We start from the raw sequence: 23,709 nt of genomic DNA, 5'->3' as shown, positions 1-23,709 counted from the left end.
GCCCCATAGAAATGAATGGGTCCGCAGAAGAATGCACAGGCTAAGGGTTCATTCACACATCCGTGTGTGTTTTGCCGATCCGCAAAACACGGAAGCCGGCACAGTGTGTTCCGCACTAAAAGAATATGCCTATTCTTGCCCGCTATTGCGGACAAGAATAGGACATGTTCTATTTTTGGGGGGATCGGAATTGTGGACCCGGAAGTGCGGGTCCACAATTCCGGATCCGGGCCGCACATCGTGTGGCCCCATAGAAATGAATGGGTCCGCAATTCTGTTCCGCAATATGCGGAACGGAATTGTGGATGTGTGAATGGAGCCTAATTCCTTGTCTGGGGAATGATCCTTGGTCTCTGGACTCTCCTCCACAACTTAGCAGGTATCCTCAGGATAGGTCATCAATATTGTAGTTCCCCCCAAAAAAACTTTCAATTCAAGGATAGGTCATCAGTATTGTAGTCCCCCCAAAAAACAAATTCATGGGATTATCACCTTTAGGCCTCATGCACACGACCGTTGTGTGTTTTGCGGTCCGCAAACCGCGGATCCGCAAAACACGGATGGCAATTTGTGGAACGGCACGGACAGCCAATAATATAACTGCCTATTCTTGTCCGCAAAACGCGGACAAGAATAGGACAGGTTATATTTTTTTTGCGGACCATAGAATGGAGCAACGGATGCGGACAGCACACGGAGTGCTGTCCGCATCTTTTGCGGCCCCATTGATGTGAATGGGTCCGCATCCGAGCCGTCAAAACTGCAGCTTGGATGCGGACCAAAACAACGGCTGTGTGCATGAGGCCTTAAGAAGACACCTAATGCAGAAGTAACAGTCACATCGAGGTCCTGATTCCAAAGGCCCCTTTGCCACAAGAAGACACCAGAATTATAAGCAGTATATAGCAGGTGTTATAGGTTTTGCATTTAGGCCCAGGAGATTCACGTTACCTCCCTATCTGTAAAGAAGTACGGTACAAATCACGCCATTCTTTATGTGAAACAAATCACTACTAATATAGAGGTTTTCGCATGCTCCCATATAGATGGATACCATTTTCAGTATCCATTTGCACCCATATAACACGGAGGATGAAATGGTTTTGGTCATATGAAGGCACTTGGAGAGCATACAAAAAAACCTCTGTACAGACAAATGGAGGCACACTGAACTATGGGAACTTCCATAGGATAATGTTAACCTCCATTGTGTGCATGAGACTTTGGTAGCTTACAATGCACATTGGGTGAATGTCAGCCGACCATCTGATATGTATGTGATTGTCCCCACTCTTCCTGGACAGCAGATGTTATCAGGAGAGATAAGCTGCTGACAGAGGGTTCTGGCAGCTCCATATCCCCCTCTCCCCATTGAGAACACATAAGGGCTCAACCAAGACTAGTGTGCATGTGTATGGAAGGGGTCAGGAGGAACAGCTGTCGGAGGAGCGAGCATTGGGCTGACTAAAGTGTCTGGCCACCTTTATTTTTTGTAAAGGACAAGATATAATCTCAAGCTAATTATTTTGTTTCTCCAGGAAAATCGTAGATCTGAACGGGCAGAGCAACAGCGCTTCAGAACCGAGAAGGAACGAGAGAGACAAGCCAGAATGGCGGTAAATTAATCATAGTTTAGGCAATGATTGGCCTTAATAAAAAGATTTGTGGAAATGATTGCTGATAGCAAAGAGATCCAGCAGGGGATAGAAACTAAAAAGTGATCTTGTCATGGTCTATTTTCAATCTACTAGGTTTACACATGAGGACCATTGTATTATTTCTATTATTAGCGTTTTAATGGTTGACATTTTGTGTTGCAATTTCATCCAATGCTGGGGTCTACTTTTGGTAAAACATCTTCACAGTTCCTTCCACCCTAGCGGCTGCTGACGTGAATATAGTACTGCTTACTATAAAGAAGCTGGGTCAATCATTCTTGCATTAGCATCCTGAGAGGGGCTGTCTAGTTTAGTAAACCCATTTTGACCTACCCTAGTAAATAATTCTGGATGTGTAGAGGGAAATTCTCTGTTCAGGATTCCCGTCCTTTGGGTAGGGTAGTCATTGGCTTCATAATTACATAGTTACATAAGGTTCACCAAAGAAATAAGTCCATCAACTTCAACCTATAATCTAAAGGTAGGCAAAAACCCACATTAAGCAGATGCAGATTCCTTCCCAAATCCAACTATGTAAATCATAATACATGCCTGGATTAATGTCCCTTCTACAGAAATATAAAACATGTGGCATTATTAATTTCCAGAAAGGCATCCAGGTCCCTATTGAATTTGTACAATCCACCATCACAACCTCCTGTGGCAGAGAGTTCCATAGTCTGACTGCTCTTACAGTAAAGAACCCCCAGCATCTCTTGTCATTACTTAAGGGCTAGGTAGTAAAGGATCATCAGAAAGATATCTTGTACATTGTAACTAGCTTATTGTAAAAGACCCCTCTAACCAGTAAGGAGTGACCAAAGAACTTTAAAGGGTTTGTCCCAACCTGAAAAATGTTGACAGGCAGGAAACTTTAAGAAACAGAAAAAAAACTACTACATTTTTAAAAGCCCCTCAGTTCAAGTGGGAGAACCCCTTCAAGTAAGACTAAAATGTGTTTTTGGCTAAACAATATTTCTATATTTCAGCAAAAATAACATTTCACCCCATGATTAAGATGTGCAAAGACCCCCAAAACTACCAAAGGTGCCAAGTCTTTGGGTGGCACACAGCAATTACCCTCCGCTAGTAGTAAACACTAATATACAGTCATGTGAACTGAATTGTGTCAGAGGTCTACTGTACAACTAGTATCATGTCTTCTTATAAAGAGTGCTGCACACCAGAAGTCATCAGGAATAGGTCTCTGTAGGAAAAGGCAGTTATCATATTTGAGGTCTGTTCAGTTTTCTCATGGGCTCTGTTCCTTTTTTTGGTTACAAAAAAAAAAAAAGATAGCAGAAGTGACCTGAAAAAGCAGTCATTTAGTAAGCCTTCAGCAGTCTGACTGTAGATGTAAGATTTTCAATGTTAAATTGGTCAAATTCCAACTACACTGCATGACATGACATCTGACAAACAAATGCCAAAATCACACAAGTTCGACATGCTCGTGGATCACATTTTATTCTTGCAGAGGATCTGTCTAATGGGAAAATATAAATGTAATAATAAAGTATGTGCTTCCGTGGTTGAGGACCAGCAGCAGGCAAACCTGGCCAGACTGTAGGGCCCACTACCTCATTGGTAAAGCACAAAGCAATCTGGGTAAATATGATCTTCTTGAGCTGATGGCTTGGCAGACAGGGAACCAATTGTGCCACTGCCATTCAATGGCCCAAATGTAGTTGGCCCTGGCACCGATGGCTGATCCTGTTGAGGCCATATTTATCACTTTTAATGCTTAGAAGTTTGGTGCCACTTTCTGTACTGGGAAAAGCCTATGCTGGCATTACAGAGGTCAGTAGGGTAAAAACTTTTGACTTTGAGACAGTTTCTCTTTCATTTCAGTTGCAGAATGATGCACAAACATTATCCTCACACTTGATATTTTATAGGAAGAAAAAATGAGAAAGGAAGAAGAAGAGGCTAAAAAACGTGCTGATGATGATGCCAAGAAGAAAAAAGTTCTGTCCAACATGGGAGCCCAGTATGGAGGTTATCTCATGAAGGTAAGTCATCATTATGGGCAACATAGTTTCACTAATAAGGGTACTAAACCATAGCTAACCATAATGTGTCCCCTAGACAGAGCATTTATATACATATTGTCTACATGATAATTCTATCTGTTTGTAGCTGTTGTGGTGAACCTCCTTTTATTTCCTTCTTAGGCAGAGCAGAAGAGAGGGAAGAGACAGACTGGGCGTGAAATGAAGAGAAAGATTCTAGCGGAGCGGCACAAACCCATAGCCACTGATAACATGAATGAAAACCAGCTAAAGTACGTTGAACACATTGAAGCAGGACATGTGTAAAACATCCCTCACATACCATAATTGCAGGCAGGCAAAAAACAGTAAGAAGTAACTTATATGAGTATTCCTTGCCCATGGAAGCACTTCAGTCACAGATAAGCAGCCAAAGCAAGGTACCTTTCCTTGTCCTATCAGTTAATGAACTCTGGAGCACAATTTTCAGTGTCATACAGTCAGGAATGGCTCCACATGTATTTGGGCCCTTGAGTCACAGTTGGCCCCCTACTCCATATTTAACTGTATTTGGGCCCTTGAGTCACAGTTGGCCCCCTACTCCATATTTAACTGTACTCAGTTTGCCATAACCCACCAAGTTCAAATGGCCCTAGCGTCTGTTTATTTTGGCCTGTTGCTGATGCTGGCCTTCTACACAGTGACCAAAGACAAGCACCATACTTTGCACTAAACAATACCACCATAAAGTGACAGAATCATGCCGACACATAGCAATATGGTGTCCAAAAAAAAGTGGCATACATTAGGTCTGTAGGGCATCATCACCATATTGATGGGAGTCAACTTAATACAGCATCTTTCAGCCAAGACTCAACATTTTCCAATTACATCCTTGGCAGTCACTGCAATAGTGATAGCATATCGTTAGGGAATGAGCACGGTGGCTCAGTGGTTAGCACTGGTGCTTTGTAGCACTGGGGTCTTAGCTTCAAGGACAACATCTGCCTGGAGTTTGTATGTTCTCCCTGTGTTTGCAAAGGTTTCCTCCCGTGCTCCAAAGACATAATGATAGGGAAGTTAGACTGTGAACTCCATTTGGAACTAGTGCCATATAAGTACAATAAATATGCCATTACTTACTGATTGATGTCGGTCTGAACCTCTTCAAATGAAAGGACTGCAATGCTAGTTAAAGGGGCTTTCCAAGATTTTTATAGAATTGGCAAAGAGCAGGTTAAGGTTATAATATAAAGAAAATAGTCCAGCGCTGCAGCACCAGTTCCTGTCTCTCAGGTCTCCGCTGGGCCTACAATCATCATGTCCATTCACTGTTCTTGTGACCGCAGCAGCCAAGTACTAGCCTCAGCGGTCATGAACCGTTTATGCACTTCTTCATCCTCAGCAGAGACTGGAACGGCAGCACTGGAGTAGCAGACATTTAAAAGGAAAGTAATGTGATAGCGATGCTTCTAGCCAGTGCCTTCAGAGGAAACAACACAGTGCAATGTGCCAGAGGAATGCCAAAAGGACCTAATGTTATGGTAAATCTTAGTGATATACATTACAAGAAATCACAAGACTATCTCTTTAAAAAATGGCAAAATTTGTGGTGAACGCATATGAAAATGACGATGCTTCTTTTATACAGTAATAACTCTTAACAACATTGAGTCTTCGTATCCTTTATTGTAACAGGGAGAAAGCAAAAGAGCTTACAGACTGGATGTACCAGCTAGAGTCGGAAAAGTTTGATCTCATGGAGAAGATGAAAACACAGAAATATGAGGTGCTGTATGGATGAGAAGACACATGCATATCACATACATATACACTATATTATCATTCTACAACTCTCACTATTTCTGGTTCTAGATCAACGTCCTATACAACCGTATAAGCCATGCACAGAAATTGTAAGTATCTTTAGTGACCTGTTCCCTCAAGTCGTTTTGCTGCAGCTTTCTTAAGTTTGCCTGACATTATCCGTCTGACATTGCTATTGAACTTATCCGGACATGTGTTATCTGTGTTGCCTTTTTCTTTTACCTGAGACATTGGTTAAGGCTGAGTTCACGCTTCAGTTAGGGCTGGTTCGCATTTGCGTTATGGAATTCCGTTTTAGGGTTCTGTTATAACAGAGTTATAATGGAATTCTAGGATGGAATGCAAAACGGAAGCCTTTAAAAAGCATTCCGTTTTGCTCCATCCTAATACATGTCTATGGGGACAAATAGCGGTTCCGTTATACATGACGTGAAAAAAACGTCCTGCAAATGCAAACCTGCCCTTTTTTGATCAACTATTCCCATCAGTTTTTGTGAGCCAACACCAGGTGTGAGTCAAAAACATAGAACAGGTCCAAATCTTTCAATTATACCCTGTTTCTGAGTAGGCTTCACTACTGGTTTTGGCTCACAATAACTGATGGAAATAACTGACCAAATAACTGAAGTGTGAGGTTTATTGACCAAAACTATTGCAGTTTACACTAAACCTGTTTCCTGTTATCAATGAGGAACCAAAGACACTGATAAGACGTTGACTTTACCTGTACATTGTGAGTTTCAGCAAGGTTGTAAACATGAGTAAGAATCATCCTCTATGACTCCGGGGACTACACAGGGTCAAAGAACATGCCTTCTTTTCATGATTATTCTCGTCAAGTAGATCTTCCAAATAATTACAGACATCTGCTAATGTTTTTCTTTATTACACTTTGGCATTAGTTTTTAATAATCAAGAAAGAAGCAGCAAGTCCTTAGACCCAGCCCCTGATCTGGTTTTATCCTTCCAACTGGCATCTTACAGATGGATCAACACATCAAGAACATAGATTGAACTTGATGTCTATCTCAACTCTGAAACGTTTTATGTAACACAACATCCATTGCTTATTTCCTGTCCCATCCAAAAAGAAGTCATCTCACAAAAGACACTGATGATATACCACTAGGAGATGGCATCAATGTCAAGTCAGTGAGCTGAAACCAGTTTCAACCTCATCATCACTAGAATGAAGTGGTGGGGTTGCTAAGAAAGTTCTACCGCTCCTGATAACTTTAACTTTGCCTAATTTGCCACGTTCTGGTGATCGTCCACTTGGGTTTCCAAATAATTGGATGGAACGTTCTCTAAACATACAATCAATGTCCTTAGTGAGAAAACCCTTTTAGTTCTAGTTTAAGTGATGGGAATTGAAATCTTGGCAGGGGCATAGGTATAGAGGATTTATAGATAACAGTCACATCTGGATCCTGGTGTCTGAGAGGGTCAAGGTCTCTCTGCCACATAAGACTCTAGTATTTTAAACTGCATATACCTGGGAAGGGGGTCTGTACAACATTTTGCATTGTGCCTAGGAGTTTCATGTTATGCCTCGGCTGTTTGACACACATTCAATTAGACATGGGCACATCCAAAATTTGTATAATATGAGTAATAATGACCATTGGGCCTATGAAGGCAAAAAAGGCCTCATCTAATCAAATGGACTATGAAACTTATTCTAAAGAGCGGTCAACTCTGATGAAGGCTAGACATTCGTGTGCTGCAGAAAGTTAGTATCTGCAGCATTATCTGAGTTCTGCTTGGATTTTTACTGCTATGCATGGACAGTGTTTTTAAAAATTCCTTTTAGATGTATTGTATAGTAAGCTGTCACATATTTTTGGTGCAAAACCTGCTCTGAAAATCTGTGATAGATTTGTGACAACTGAACATGTCAAGGGCCCAATGATCAATGTAAAAAATGCATACTTTCCATACGGCTTATGTACGCTGTATTCATTACTGACTAATATCCAGCTGTAATAACACATGTATATCTAATACAGGATAATAATTAATATTTCTTGCACATTCCTTTAGCAAAAAAGGAGCCGGAAAAGGACGTGTAGGCGGTCGTTGGAAGTAAAGGTCCATTATGGTGATTGTGCTCAGTGCTGGAAAATATTGTATCCATCCTTCATGAAGAAATCTTATACACCATGTTACGTCTGTTCCAGATGACCGTCCATAATGACATACCGCTGCTTGCAATTGTCCTTTAATGTACAGTTAAGAACAATGTCAGCTAAATGCATTGTCAGTAACTAAGGTTTCCATGTAGTTCAAGCCCAACAATCACAGAAACGTTCCTTGCTAAATAAATAACTCTGCAAAAACATCTGTTTCTTATGTTTTGCCCGTTTAAGAAATTCATCTCTTACTTACGGTTTACCACAACCCTCAGAGAAACTGAAGTGTAATGTATTATCATTGTGGTCTTCTTACTCAGCGACACAAAAGTAATTGTTCACAGGAATATCTAATGGTCTGGTAGTTATGAATCATTACAGGAGTGGAAATTCTATTTACTTTTGTTTTTGTGGTGAAGGCCCACAGTAATGGTGTTTGGGGATGGCAAAGCGGGCAATTGCCTAGGGTTTCCATTTCCTAGGGGAGCCTGAAATTGGAGTGACAAATCATTTAGCTGTAAATGGCAGTAGAGTGTGGGCAATACATTGTAGGTTTATGTGGATAATAAATGGATATGGTAGTATAGTATACTATAAATACTAGTTCCCGGTAATCTGCCGATGTAAATGTGCCACTGATCACCCGATGAATGAGCCAAACAGTTGTTCATTGGGTGAAATAGTTGTTTATTAAAATCATTGTTTCTGGGCAGCAGATTTTGCTGTGTGAGCTGCACTCTGCTGCTCAGATACAATGAATTTGTATGAAGACGAGCAATAGCAGTAGTTATTGCTACTGATTCAGTATGGTGGTAGGTTGGGTGGAAAGATTAGTAATGGCAGGTACTTGCGAGTATAGGTATCCACTGTAAGATTCAAACTTGAGCTTTGTCTGAACTAGTGGTGGTATAGATGATGGGTGTCTGAGCCGTAGTCCCTCACCTTGCAGCAGTGCCCGTTAAGCTCTATTTCACTGATCACTTTGCTGTCTTGCTTTATAGATGCTTTATTTAAGCAGAATTTTCAGATCTTTCTGGAATGTTGGTCTCACTGGAGAAGAATATATTGTTCCCAGGAATAGGCGCTCTGGTGTGTGCTTTCTCTCCTCTCTGCAGCTACACTGGAACTCCCCCTCCTGGCAGGAAGCAGGACCAGTCATGTTCCTGCCAATCTTTGCCAACCATTTCTTCTCCTGTAGATATACACAGCCAAACAATGAAATACAATACATTAGAGTGCATAACTATGTGCAACTGCACATACCGCACAAGTATTCATTTTTTCCTTATTACTCTATAGTGTCTGGAATGTAGAGAACTCGGCAGGAAGCTTTGTGCAGATACTGAGCCAGTGTAGAACCAAGGGAGATTTCAGCTCTAAAGCCAGCAGAGGTGTAAATGCAGCTCTGTACTAAAATACATTCTGTAAGTCAGGAAGGATCAGTATAAGATGAATAATGGACATGTGGCGAGCTGCAACCTCTACAACTTATGTAAATCAACTGTACACTTGATTTCAGATATGAACATAGATCACGTTCACTGTGGAAATCATACCGAAAATCTACAAAGAAGCAAAGTACAATGCATTTCAATGAGGTTTGGAAAGAGAAATCCACCCGCAGTGGAAAACATCTGCATACAGTTGAGAGAATAAATCCAAAGAAAATGGAACTTGCTTGGATTTAATGCAGATTTTCACGGTGTGACCCCAGCCTCAATGGTTTTTGGGCTAGTGACAATGGCATTTTATAATATCAACAGCCTTTATGCCTGAAACACAAGCAAACGTTCATAGTCTGTTTAGATGAGTCAATGAAAACCTGAGCTTCAGCTTCTTACATTTTCATTTCCTTTTTTGGAAGACACATGATTTCTCCTAACATTTCCCGCCACATAAGTGAAGCAGCTTATCACACACAAGGAACTTTCTGGGCCACTTTTCACCTTAAATCGTAGGCCGATTTTTGAAAATCTGACATGTGTCAATTACGGCTACTTTCACACTCGCGTTTGGTGCGGATCCGTCATGGATCTGTACAAACGCTTCCGTTCAGATAATACAACCACATGCATTCGTTCAGAACGGATCCATTTGAATTATCTGTAACCAGTGGCGTACTGCCAATATAGGCTGACCACGCCGTTGCTATGGGGCCCGAGGCACAGGGGGGCCCAGAGTGCATGGAAGGCCCTACCCCCTACTCTGCACAAGACAGTGACAGTATAGTTATGTGGGCATTGAGGCGGCCCATGGCCTGCCCACTTATGTTCTCCATCCACTGGCTCCAACCCTGGGCCCTGCCCCCCTGTCTTACCTCCGTGATATGGGCTGCGGGCTCCCTCCCAGGCACACTGCGCAAATATCCTGCTACTGATTGGCCAGTGTATCAGGCAGCAGGAGCAGCGCAGGCAGACACAGAGGCGCACACCCGGCGCGGCAGAGTTTTCCTCTCTGCGCTCACGTGCTGCCCGCCATCTGCCGCATTCAAGACAGTCATCAGCTGACAGCCAGTGAGTGCAGCCCCCCTTCCCCGCTACCCCCCCCCCCCCTCGACCCATATTGAAGGACCGCTCCAGACCGGACAGTGAACACAGAAGTGTGCCACAGTAAGAAGAGAAAGTTCATATATCATGGTATTGGTTGGAATCGGATATCGGTATTCTTGAAGCAGTGGGGTTTGGGGGAAGGAGGCCTTGTAGACTCAGGAGGACAGTGTGCTTTCCTCCTACTCCTCTTGACACTGTACTCCTGAGTCCTCTATGAGCCTACAGCCCCCCCCCCCCTAGCACATCAGTCTCCTTGCAGGGAGGGGGGGTCATATGATTGGTGGCTATGTGCACACTCAGCAGCAAGGAGTTAAAGGGCTTATCCAACCCTCATAATGCCCCCCAAAATGCCCAGGGCCGGGCACCTTACTTACCTCATTCCCACATTGCTCCTGATGCCAGCACAGCCGCCATTGCCTCCCTCCTGTCAGATGAAAACATACAGCCACATGGGGGGAAGCCAATAGCAGGCCACGATGGGAACGAGCCTCCCTAGAATCGCGGGTGATGCTATGCAGACTCATTTCCAACGCAGCCTGCTATTGGCTGCACCCCCTCATTGGGCATAACTATTATCTGTATGTGGTGCCTGGGTATTTTGGGGGGCATAATAGGGGTTAGATAGCCCCTTTAACCCTTAGGATGCCGGAGGTTTTTTCGTTTTTGCATTTTCTTTTTTCTTCCCTATCTTCCTTGAGCCATAACTTTTTTATTTTTCCGTTCACATAGATGTATGAGGGCTTATTTTATGCGGGAGAAGTTGTACTTTAATATGGCATACAATGTAGTGTGAAGCGGGCAAAAAAATACCAAATGGGTGGAATTTGGAAAAATAAGAAACACAATTTTTCCAACATTTTACGGGTTTTGTTCCTACGGCATTTCCTTTGCAGAAAAACTGACCTGTGCCCTTCATTCTCTGGGTCAGTACGATTACAATGATACCACATATGTATAGGTTTTTTATGTCTAAATAGTGTAAAAATAAATGAAAACTTTGAAAAAAATATTTTATTTACTTTTGTACATCACCATATTCTGACCCCCATAACTTTTTTATAGTTATATCTACTGAGCTGTGTGGGGGGCTAATTTTTTGCGGGATGAACTGTAGTTTTTATTGATACCATTTTAGAGTGTGTGTGACTTTTTTATCACATTTTATTACTTTTTTGGGTAAGGGAAGTGATGAAAAATTGCGCTGGTAGCAAAGGGGTTAGGATGTGGGGGATGGGCTATGTCAGGCACAGACAGGAGGTGCGAATTGTATCCAGGCTCCTGCCCTGCACTCGCTCAGCTGTGCTTGCATACATATTGCGCCCTGTGTCCACTGTCCTGTGCCCGCTCTGCTAAAGCCTGACATAGCCCATCTATGCCCGACTTTACCAAAGCCGACAAGCAGGAGCAGTGATGTGTGCTGTACATGGCTCACTACAGCCCCAGTGAGATCCTTACTCCCATACAGCACTGGAATATCAGCGGTGTAGGAGAGTACGGATTATAAAGCGCTATAGGCACCTGAATTCAGCATCCATTTCTCATAGGTTTCTAATAGATTCAGTAGAACATGTATACATTTCTTTATTGGCAAATGAGGGTGTAGCGGGAGAGGAGCCAGGAGGTGAAATGGGCCATGGTTGGGTAGTGGCCGGGTTTGGGGGCCCCAATTCAGATTTTTGCTATGGGGCCCAGTGATTTTTATGTACGCATCTGTCTGTAACATAGCCAAAACGGATCCGTCTTGAACACCATTGAAAGTTGATGGGGGACAGATCCGTTTTCTATTGTGCCAGATTGTGTCAGTGAAAACAGATCCGTCCCTATTGACTTACATTGTGTGTCAGGACGGATCCATTTGCCTCCGCATCGTCAGGCGGACACCAAAACGTTGCAAGAAGCGTTTTGGTGTCCGCCTCCAAAGCAGAATGGAGGCGGAACAGATGCAAACTGATGCATTCTGAGCGGATCCTTATCCATTCAGAATGCATTAGGGCAAAACTGATCCGTTTTGGACCGCTTGTGAAAGCCCTGAAACGGAACTCATAAACGGAAACCAAAACGCCAGTGTGAAAGTAGTCTAATGTGGTAATACCTTTGGAACGCTTTTACTTATCCAAGCCATTCTGAGAGTGTTTTCTCGTGACACATTGTACTTCATGACAGTGGTAAATTTGAGTCAATATATTTCACCTTTATTTATAAAATACTGTATATTCCTGAGTATAAGACTACTTTTTAACACATGAAAATCTTCTCAAAAGTCGGGGGTCGTCTTATACGCCGGGTATGGCGGGCGCTGCAGTGCCGAGACGCCCGAATTATCAACAGAGAGAGCCCAGGCTATTGCCTTGTATCCCCAGCAGCTGAGAGCTGCGATGTAACCCACGGCATATGCCCCCCCTGCGCTGTACCTTGTATACCGCCCCCTGCTCTGTACCTTGTATGCCTCCCCCCTGCTCTGTACCTTGTATGCTCCTTGTACCGCCATCCTTCGCGGCCGCATGTGCGAGATTTCATGCGGCGAGCGTGGATACACGGGATCCTCACGGCCGCTCGCATCTCGCTCCTGCGCATGTGCGAGATCTCCGTGCGGCGGATCTAAGTGCGGCGCAGATGTGCATATGTGAATGTGAATATGAAGAATAACATAACAAAAACATGTTCAGGGTATAGGTGGCACATGTTTAGGGTCTGGGAGGCAGGGAGGGAGGACAAGGAAGGTGGTGGGATGCAGGGATGGTGGTGATACCATGGGATGGCGGTGGTACCTAGGGATGGTGGTGGGATGCAGGAATGGCAGTGGTATCTAGGGATGGTGGTGGGATGCAGGGATGGAGGTGGGATGCAGGGATGGCAGTGGTACCCAGGGATGGTGGTGGGATTCAGGGATGGCAGAGGTACCCAGGGATGGTGGTGGGATGCAGTAATGTACTGCTGTGTGTTGAAAAAGGGGTAGTCTTATACGGCGAGTATATCCCAAACTCTATATTTTCAGTGTAAAAGTTGGGGGTCGTCTTATACGCCGGCATATACGGTAATCCAAAATTTACCACAAATTTGGAAAAATTCACAATTTTCTAAATTAGAATTTTTCTACTTTTAAAATAGATAGTAAGTCCTCATAAAATAGTTATCAATCAACATTCCCTATATACCTGCTTTATGTTGGCATCATTTTGTAAATATAATTTTATTTTTTTGGGACGTTAGGAAGCTTAGAAGTTTAGAAGCCATTTTTCAAATTTTCAACAAAATTTCCAAAACCATTTTCTAAGCACCAATTCAGTTATAAAGTGATTTTGAGGGACTTACGTAATGCAAACCACCCATAAATGACCCCATTTTAGAAACTACACCCATCAAATTATTCAAATCTGATGTTACAAACTTTGTTAACCCTTGAGGTGTTCCACAAGAATTAAAGGAAAATGGAGGTGAAATTTCTAAATTCCACTTTTTTGGTAGATTTTTGGTTAATCAATGTTTTCTTGCAACACAGCAAGGGTTAACAGCAAAATAAACCTCAATATACATTACTCTGATTCTGCAGTTTACAGAAATACCCCATATGTGGCGGTAAACTTCCCAATGGGCATGTGGCAGTGGTCCGAAGGAAAGGAGCGCCATATGGATTTTGGAGGCAGATTTTGTTAGAATGGTTTTTAGGCACCATTTGTATTTGAAGAGACCCTGACGTACACCTACAGTGGAAACCCTCTAAAAGTGACCCCATTTTGGAAACTACACCCCTTAAAGAATATATTAAGGGGGTACTGAGCACTTTGACCCCTAAGTGTTTTATGGAATTTGGAAACACTTGGCTGTGAAAATGAAAAGTTTCATTTCTTCCAAGAAAATGTTGCTTTAGCCTCTGTAGGGATTTGCTCTGGTAGGCAGGGTAAGCGGACGCAGTACAGAGACAAGAACACGGTGGTAAAGCAAAAGTTCAGTGTTTATTCACACACAAATCAATAAAGCAAATTCCTGGTGTTAATTCACACCACATAAAGTCCACAGCACACACGTGTCACCTGGCAGACTGTTTTGTCCATGGCAATCCACAGCCGTCCACAGCAGGCTGTAGGGCACCTGATTTTCAGCGTGCGGCTCTCCAGCACGCTACTAACTGGTAGGAACCCAAAACCACAGTGCTTCACAGCTCCACTATGAAAATGAAGGGTAATCCCCACCCAGCTGTGACTGCTGGCTGGGTTTTTATTCCCAGCCCAAAACCTGGCCTGGAACGTGGGGAACAGCCACCCACCCTGCTCTTTGGCTGTTCCCAATAAGAACCGGCCCGGATCGGGTTTTGACAGCCACACTAAGTAAAAACACTGTGTCAGCCAGCCTAGCTGCTGCTGACACACTAAACTACCGATTCCTATCTCACTGAGGCCAGGAACCTCGGTGACACATACATTCCGTCAATGACGGACCCCTGCGCCTTGCTACACCCCAAATTTTTCATTTTCACAAGGGGTAACAGGAGAAAAATCACTCCATAATTTGTTACCCATTTTCTCCTGAATATGGCAACACCCCATATGTGGTGCTAAACTGCTGTGGGGGCACATTGCAGAACTCAGAAGGGAAGGAGCGCCATATAGCTTTTGCAGCGCAGATTTTAAAGGATTGGTTTACGGGTGCCATTGTTTTTTATTTTTTAAGTGATTGTCTTATGTGGGGGCTCATCTCTTGCGGGATGAGGTGATGTTTCCATCGGTAACATTTTGGGGGTACATAAGACTTTTTGATTGCTTGGTATTACACTTTTTGTGAGGCAAGGTGTTTTGGCATAGTTAAAAATTGTTTTTTTTTACAGTATTAACCTGAGGGGGCATATAATGTGATATTTCTTATAGAGCAGGTTGTTACGGACGCGGTGATACCTAATATGTCTATAATTTCTATTTTTGTTAAGTTTGTTTTTTTGAACAGAATAAAATCTTGTTTTTGTGTTGCCATTTTCTGAGAGCCATAGTTTTTTTTTGGCCGATTGTCTTAGGTAGGGTCTTATTTTTTGCGGAATGAAATGACGGTTTAAATCGTACCATTTTGGGGTACATAAGACTTTTTGATAGATTGGTATTACAATGATTCCTATTCAGAATGGTCCTGGGTTATAAGTGGCGTACCCCAAGGTTCAGTGCTGGGTCCTTTATTATTTATTTATTAATGATATTGAGGAGGGGATTAACACCACCATTTCTATTTTTGCAGATAACACTAAGCTGTGTAGAACTGTACAGTCTATGGAAGATGTCCATAAACTACAAGCTGACTTGAACACTCTGAGTGATTGGACATCAACTTGTCAAATGAGCTTCAATGTGGACAAATGAAAATGCATCTTGGTAGTAATAATCTATGTGCTTCATATGTCCTAGGTGATGTAACACTGGGAGAGTCACTTATAGAGAAGGATTTGGGTGTCCTTGTAGATGGTAGATTAAATAACAGCATACAATGTCAATCAGCTGCTTTTAAGGCCACCAGGATATTGTCATGCATTAAACGAGGCATGGACTTGCGGGGCAGGGATGTAATACTACCACTTTACAAAGCGTGCGGCCTTATCTGGAATATGTAGTTCAGTTCTGGGCACCAGTCCATAGAAAGGACACACTACAGCTGGGAAAAGTACAGAGGAGAGGGACTAAACTGATAAATACGGTGAAAAACTGTTCCATGTAAAATGCCTTTAAAAGACAAGGGGGCACTGCCTCCGACTGGAGAAGAAAAAGTTCAGTCTCCAGAAGCGTCAAAACTTCTTTACTGTAAGAACTGTGAATCTGTGGAATAGACTTCCTCAGGACATGGTCACAGCAGGAACAGTGGTCAGTTTTAAAAAGGGTTTAGATGAATTCTTAAAAGTAAATGACATTAATGCTTATGAAAATGCGTAAAACTCTGAGTCTCACTTCCTTCTGGGATTCATGTCCCTACCTATCCCTTGGTTGAACTTGATGGACTTATGTCTTTTCAACTGTATTAACTATGTAATACATTTTCCTCAGGAGGAAAGTCCCCATTACACGTAAGATGGCTGGCTGATCCTGCCTACATAAGTGGGTTCTGCTGATGTTCCTCTAATGTGTATGGCCACCTTAAATGGAAAAATATGTAAAACCAAGAGTAGTCTATTTAATCCAAAAGAGCTCTGCTACTGGGATTTCTCACAATCTGCCAAAATAGAGAATACGAATACTTGCTCATGTAAATGGACCTTAAGACAGTGTAGGCATATCTGCAAGCACCTTTTAAATCAAGACAGGAATAGATCCTCAACAAAACCAAGCCTAAGTGCACTGTGCTGGTCCCTAGGGGAAAACGCGTGAGTTTCACGGTGGGCCGACGGGTGCAACAGTTCATCGGGTACTCACAGTTAGCAGATGCCTCCCTGGGCCAGCAGTGCAGTGAAGGGGAGAACAGCACCAGATTCTCCGGGGCATGTGCTATTACAGGGGACACCAGCCAGGTGGTGATCGAGGTGCCCTTGATGGTGATTGGCTTTTCTGGGTGCTTGTGCGGCTGGGCCCCCTGAATTAAGGTAATGTCGTGACACCAGCACTTTGGTGGTGAAAAATGATGAGAGTGGTTGTAGTATGGAGATAGAAGAATGAGGCAGCGTTTGAGTCCAACTAAAAACTTTACTGTAAACAGGGTCTTGAAAAATTTTTACATCCAGATATAAACAGTCTCTTATGAATGTATAGGTTGGATGTGGCAAATCCAAGTAACAGGGTGTATATGTGGCTATATCTCAGGGTATAGTAGGATGTTGTGTACTCACTGGTAGCCAGTTATTTGCCTTGCTCCAATCTCAGTATAGGTGGTTCAAGTCCTTATCTTCTACACACAACTGATGCAACAGATGGCCTGTCTGTGCTTGAAGTAACGGTGAGGCTGCCGGAAGCTAATAAATCCTTCACCTTGATACAAAGGTGCCTTGAGCCTAGAATAATGGCTATTGCCCTTCCTTTGTCTTTCCACATAAAAATTAATAAAATCCACTTGACACTCCGGAAGAGTAGACAGTAGAATAAAGGTTTCACCTCTGCCTGTTTCCCTAGCTTGACACTGAGACAATGAATTGGCTCCTCTGGGCTGTGGAGCCCCAGAGAGAGCTGAGAGGAGAGGTCCTCTCCTTCCCCCTTGCGCCTCACTCCATCTTCTCCAACTTCCACACTCTAACTACAACTCACTAACTAGGCCTGAACTCTGCTATATATACTGTGGTGCTGTCCCCATCTAGTGGTGGAATGTGTGAAGTGCACCTAACAGCCTGTCAACAGGGATCTTTATACAAAAGTGCAATACAACATGGTACAACATACAATATAACAAGATTTGCAGTGCCCGTGTATACTAGTGGGACGCTGCATAAGCTTTACAAATGGCAAGACTAGTATATGTGTCATCCATCTGTCTTCTGCTACAGCCCACTGTGACAAAATCAAATACAAAGCAACAACACTCTACAAACAGAATATATGAAGTAATGCTGTACTCATGTCCAAAAGAGGTCACCTACCTATAATGAATGGGCACAGATGATTTTCATAAAAATATATTTGCTAAGTACCTCACGTTTATTCATATATTGAGTATAGCATTAGTTCATATATTCTGTGTTTGCAGATTGCTGTTGCATTGTGTTTGGTTTTGTATATTTAGCCGTGGCGACGCGGACCTGCGCATTACGATGTGCTGACTAACTTTGGTTTCTCTCTTTTCTTAGTTTTCATATGACTGCCTATGAATTTTCCAAGTTTCTTCGGGGGACTATAGATAAATATTAGACGGCGGTCTTCGGCCCTCCTGTGCTGGCGGTTCATCCACCTAAGTTATGTAGAGGCGCTGGCCTCTACATAACTTAGGAGGACTTTACACTTGTCTAAATCTACACCAACTCCCTTGCTTGCGTAGATTTAGACCATTTTCTACGCCTAAAGCAGGCGTAAAAAATGATAAATAAGACCGGCATGCCGGCCTGCTATTTTCAGAATCCACTCCCCCTTTTTTAGACTTGGCGTGAGCAGCAGAAAAGGGGAATAAGTTGCAGATATCTGTTCGTAAATGACCCCCATAGTGTCATAAAGTAATGTAAAAATTCTGTACATAAAGAAAAGAATGAATAAACATACACATACCAGAGTATCATCGTGGATGGTAAAATAGAATTTTTAGTGTGCTTGAAAAAAAATAAGAAACAAATAAAAAATGGCAGAATTACATTTTTCAGACATTCAGCTAATTTTTTTTTTAATTAACGGCATTGTGCAGCGTCAGATACGGATGACCTATCCTCTGGGGGTCCGACGCCCCCTGATCAGCACTCCTGTGAGCACTACGACTTCTTCAATGGTTACCTGCACACTAGCTCCTACTTGAATGGGACGAGCAGTTGTAATTACACTGCCCCGCTGCTATAATCTAGACTGAAGAAGACACAACGCTCGCTCAAGTGTCCAGACCTCTTCAAATGGCTGGTTGGATGGGGTGCCAGGAGTATCATCACAATGAACAACCCTTATAAATAATAATTTTTATATGTACAGAAAAATGACTCTAAAAAGGATACACAAAAGGAAAAAAATTACCTCACACTGCAACGTTGGCAAAGTTATGGTTTTGCGAAGGCAAAGATGGGAAAACACGTTGCATCTTGAAGGTCAAGATTTGCTGTATCCCTCAAGGGCTGATGACAAGTTCAGCTTTCGTCTATGAGACATTTGTAGGTTTTAGTAAATCCTTGAATTCTTTATAAAAGCAGAATTCTGGATCACCTTTTCTTAGAACCCTACGGTGTAATTCATCCTGCAAATGCATCAATAGATTGACCACTGGGTGTTACCATTTCCCCTTAGGGGGGTGTCCCTACAGAATAAGCACTGATTGGTCACTGCTCGGCCAGTTTCAGACAAGCGAACTGTCTGCGCCGGGGAGCGTGATTTTCTGTCCTAGACTCTGCTCTAGTAATGATATATAATGCTGTGTGTCCCTGCCTGACATCTTGTGTAGTGAAGGGTACTGACATTATCTCATCAGTACAATTCAGTAGATCGGTTGGGCAGGGACACACAGCATTATAAATCATTGTAATGCCGTGAGGTCCCATTACAAGAGCAGAGTCCAGGACGGGTAATCACGCTTCATAGCTGAACGTGTTTTCAACACTGGACACACTCATCTGAAACTGGCCTCAAACAACTAGCTGTCACGTTATTCATATATTACTAGAAGGAATAACAGAGGAACAGCACAATGCAAAATTCTGAAAAAAATAAATAAAATGCTCCAGAATTATTTCATGGGGAATACAGTTATTTACTGAAACAGGTCCTCGTTATAGAGTTTTCCTACCACAAACATTTATGGCATTAGTAGGATGGGTCACACCTCCTCACTGATTGTGCACTGCAATAACGTCAGAGCATTAGCACCTTATATGAAGTCTTCAAGTTCAGTGAATAATCTTATTTTTATCAGCAGTCAGTAAAGCTGCGTGACACCCAATATGGCTACCATTGTAGCTACTCCAAGCCGAACTGCAAATCTGCCTGGCTATGTAGAGGAGCATGAGATATATCCCTGTCTGAGTAAAGTAATGGTGGCCATGTAGGCTGTCTCTCTGTCACGGAAGGTGTACAGAAAACTAGAAGACACAAAATGAAGATCCGACTGACTGGATCCAAAACTAAGGAACCAAAGGGAGAGCCCTGCAACAGACCTGGCTCTCTCCCTAACTGCTAAGCTTATGCAAAAATCTCAATGGTAGATGATCGCATATCCTCGTTCCTCGACTGTATGACACCTGAACACCCTATAATAGTGAGGGGACACGACCACCGGCTCCCTACACTTGATACGGAGGGAGTCGGGGTCACCTGGGATCCAGCAAACAGGAAAACACAAATGAATGAACAAAACTTACCTGTAGAAGACTCAGTAGTAGCATCCAGCATGCACACACTCCAGGAAGTTGTATAAACCGCAAAGTGATGCAGTATGGGAAGGGATTTAAAGGGAACCTGTCACCGGGATTTTGTGTATAGAGCTGAGGACATGGGTTGCTAGATGGCATCTAGCACATCCGCAATACCCAGTCCCCATAGCTCTGTGTGCTTTTATTGTGTAAACAAACCGATTTGATACATATGCAAATTAACCTGAGATGAGTCCGGTACATGAGATGAGTCAGGGACAGGACTCATCTCAGGTTAATTTGCATATGTATTAAATCGTTTTTTTTACACAATAAAAGCACACAGAGCTATGGGGACTGGGTATTGCAGATGTGCTAGGGGCGATCTAGCAACCCATGTCCTCAGCTCTATACCCCAAATCCAGGTGACAGGTTCCCTTTAAAGGGATGCAATCAGTGCAACTACATGACAGCTGAAAGAGGCTAACGAGATGAGAAAACGAAAGCAAAACAAAAGGAACCTCAAGCAGGAGGTTCTGAAGAACGTCTGACAGAGCTTCTCAGATGTCTGGTGGTGACACTCTCATGTTTCCCAGCTCCAGATTAATGGGGTTGTCCGGGATTCTAATATTGATGACCTATCTTTAGGATCGGCGGGGTCTCTTCCTGCTCACCGCTGCTGTCTGTGGCAAAGCAGAAGCGAACATGCACACTGAGCACGCCGTCTCCACGGACAACTGATCGGTGGTGGTGCCAGGTGTCAGACCCCCGCCTATCTGATATTGAGGATAGATCATCCATAGGGGGCCATAGGGCCCCTTTAAACTGAGAAATGGCTGAATAGACTGATAAACAATTTCAATACGATTTTTAAAAAACTGTTGCTCATAATTTTATTGATTTATTGGGTAATACATGACTTCATGCGCTCTCTGTCTCCCACGTCACCGCCACCAGGCTCACACCCTCACCAGGGTTATTTGTGGATCAATTATCTATCATATTACGTAGTATTTTATAATAGTCATTATACGTGTATAGAGATCTGGCATGGTACATTCCTAATGTGCCATTCCCAGTTGTTGCAGGTGGTGCGGCTGTGATACAACACCACGTGTGAGCTGAGGTGGTTACAATGACTAATTTCCATAATCCTTCCTATTGTCACCGGTGATTCAGGCTCTGCAGACTCGCTGTATGCCCAAGGCAGGGGTTATTTGTACACTTAGGGCTTGTCTGGGGCACCACAGGACAGGACAGCTATATTAGATGTCCTTGCGCTGTAATATGGGTTTGTCACCCAGCTTTCCCAGACTCCTGTGGATTAACAGGGTGCAGTTTGGATGCTGGGAACAATACACTGACTGATTACTGATTACTAATCGGCCCCCCACTCCCCTCTCCAATCTATCCTTAAAGGGTTCTATCATCAGCATCTGCTTGGCAGGGTTCAGACAGGAGTCAGGCTCATCTATGTGTCTAAAGCGTCCATTCACAGGTCCGCAAGTCTTTTGTGGTCTGCAAATTGCGGATCTGCAAACCAAGGACACCGGAAATGTGTGTTCCGCATTTTACGGACCGCACATGGCCGACCCTGTGATAGAAAATGCCTATTCTTCTCCGTGGCTGCGGACAAGAATAGGACATGTTCTATCTATTTTGTGGGTGCGTGGAACGGAACTACAGATGCGGACAGCACAAGGTGTGCTGTCTGAATCTTTTGCGGCCCCATTGAAATGAATGGGTGCGCAACTGTTCCTCAATTTTGCGAAACGGATGCAGACCCATTCATGCGGACGTGTGAATGGACCCTAACCGTTACTCCGATGTCTCCACCCTGTGCCAGTCATTGCCCATACAGTACAAGATTCAATTTAAACTGCTCCTTCTCACCCACAAAGCTCTCCACAGTGCTGCACCCCCCTGCATCTCCTCCCTCTTCTCTGTCTACCACCCTACCCGAGCTCTCCATTCAGCCAGTGATTTACAACTAACATCCACCATAATCCGAACCTCTCCCTCCCATCTCCAAGACTTCTCCCGAGCTGCACCAGTTCTATGGAATGCTGTACCCCCCAAAATTAGGTTCATTCAAAACATCCACAGTATTAGGCGCTTCCTAAAAACACATCTTTGCAGGTTAGCCTATCACATCTCATGATCTAACTCTTCTCCATTCACCCCCCTTTCAGAATCGTTCCTCTGAACCTGATCGGCTGTCAAATATTCACACCCCAAGCACTCAGAAGCACTACAGATACCGACTGGTGGCAGGCTCAGGCCACCTTATATCTTCTCCTCTATTGTGTTATGATGGCCAGACCATTGTAAAAATCAAGCACTTATTAACTTCTGTGTCACCCCTATGTCCTTATAGATTGTAAGCTCTTGCGAGCAGGGCCCTCATTCCTCTTTCCTCCTCCCCATACTGTGGAGGAGATTGCTGCATGTAATAGCATTGGTCTCCTCTACTGCTCAGGAAGGAACGCTTCCTTGTCGACAATTGCTTGCCACATCGGGCCGTGTAATGGAGGAACTCTGCTCAGTTTACATGGGTCCTGTTTATGGGAGCATTATGACTGTCATGACGGTAAAGTAGCCAAAATTTGAGGGCAAGGTTTTCATAAAATCTAAGTTCTCTCTGAACACTATCCCTTTAGGCTAGATTCACGCACAGCATATTGTAGTGTTTTTATTTTCAGTGCTACTTTAGGCCACATGCACATGCCAGTGTCGTTTATGCAGATTTTCATCAAAATGGTGGATTCTGACGTGGATTTGCCCCAGATTCAAGGGACATGCTGCGGCTGCATGTCAAGACTGGCAAATTTACTCACCGCTCAGATGACATTTGGAAATCCTATCTACTTAGCTGGTGAAGTGTCACGGACGGTGTACAGGAAACAAGACAATGCAACATGCATATATGACTCACTGGATCCAAAGCTAAGGAACCAAAAAGGAGACCCCTGCACAAGACCTGGCACTTTCCCTGGCTGCTCAGCCTATGCAAAAATCCCAAAGGTGGATGGTTGCATATCCACGTACCTCGACTATATAACACCTGAACACCCTACAATAGTGAGGGGACACGACCACCGGCTCCCTACACCAGACACGGAGGGAGTCAGGGTCACCTGGGATCCAGCAAACAGAAAATAACAGATAAATGTACAGCACTTAACTTAGTAGCAGACTGGGAAATAGGATCAGCATGCACACACACTCCAGAAAGAAATATAAGCCGCCCAGTAATGCATTATGGGGAGGAATTTAAAGGGATGCAATCAGTCCAACTACATGACAGCTGAGAGAGGCTAACGAGATGAGGAACTGAACACCACAACAAAGAAAACTCAAGGAGGAGGTTCTGAAAGGCTTCTGTCAGAGCTTCTCAGCTGTCTGGTTGTGACAGTACCCCTCCCTCTACGAGTGGACTCCGGACACTCAGAGCCCACCTTCTCAGGATGGGACCTATGGAAAGCCCTGATGAGACGAGAGGCCTTAATGTTCGTCACTGGGACCCACATCCTCTCCTCAGGACCATAACCCTCCCAATGAACAAGGTACTGGAGAGAACCGCGGATAAGACGAGAATCCACAATCCTAGAGACCTGAAATTCA

At 43.5% G+C, this 23,709-nt stretch overlaps 1 protein-coding gene and 1 pseudogene across 9 annotated transcripts in view; one reads left to right on the top strand and one right to left on the bottom strand.

Annotated features, from left to right (window-relative positions):
• TNNT1 (troponin T1, slow skeletal type) overlaps positions 1–7,815 on the top strand; it is a 44,141-nt gene extending 36,326 nt beyond the window's left edge. For all 9 annotated transcript variants that reach the window (XM_044281710.1, XM_044281711.1, XM_044281714.1 and 6 more), the window contains 6 exons: positions 1,539–1,616; positions 3,557–3,670; positions 3,833–3,942; positions 5,348–5,438; positions 5,525–5,565; positions 7,520–7,815. In XM_044281710.1, the coding sequence (XP_044137645.1) occupies positions 1,539–1,616; positions 3,557–3,670; positions 3,833–3,942; positions 5,348–5,438; positions 5,525–5,565; positions 7,520–7,565 (480 nt within the window). In that variant the 3' untranslated portion in view covers positions 7,566–7,815. The remainder of the gene's footprint in view (positions 1–1,538; positions 1,617–3,556; positions 3,671–3,832; positions 3,943–5,347; positions 5,439–5,524; positions 5,566–7,519) is intronic.
• LOC122926156 overlaps positions 1–23,709 on the bottom strand; it is a 354,925-nt pseudogene that overhangs the window by 164,867 nt on the left and 166,349 nt on the right.

The sequence above is a fragment of the Bufo gargarizans genome, chromosome 2 (genome assembly GCF_014858855.1).
Source record: "Bufo gargarizans isolate SCDJY-AF-19 chromosome 2, ASM1485885v1, whole genome shotgun sequence".
Classification (NCBI taxonomy): domain Eukaryota; kingdom Metazoa; phylum Chordata; class Amphibia; order Anura; family Bufonidae; genus Bufo; species Bufo gargarizans.
This window is presented reverse-complemented; position numbering and strand designations above follow the sequence as displayed.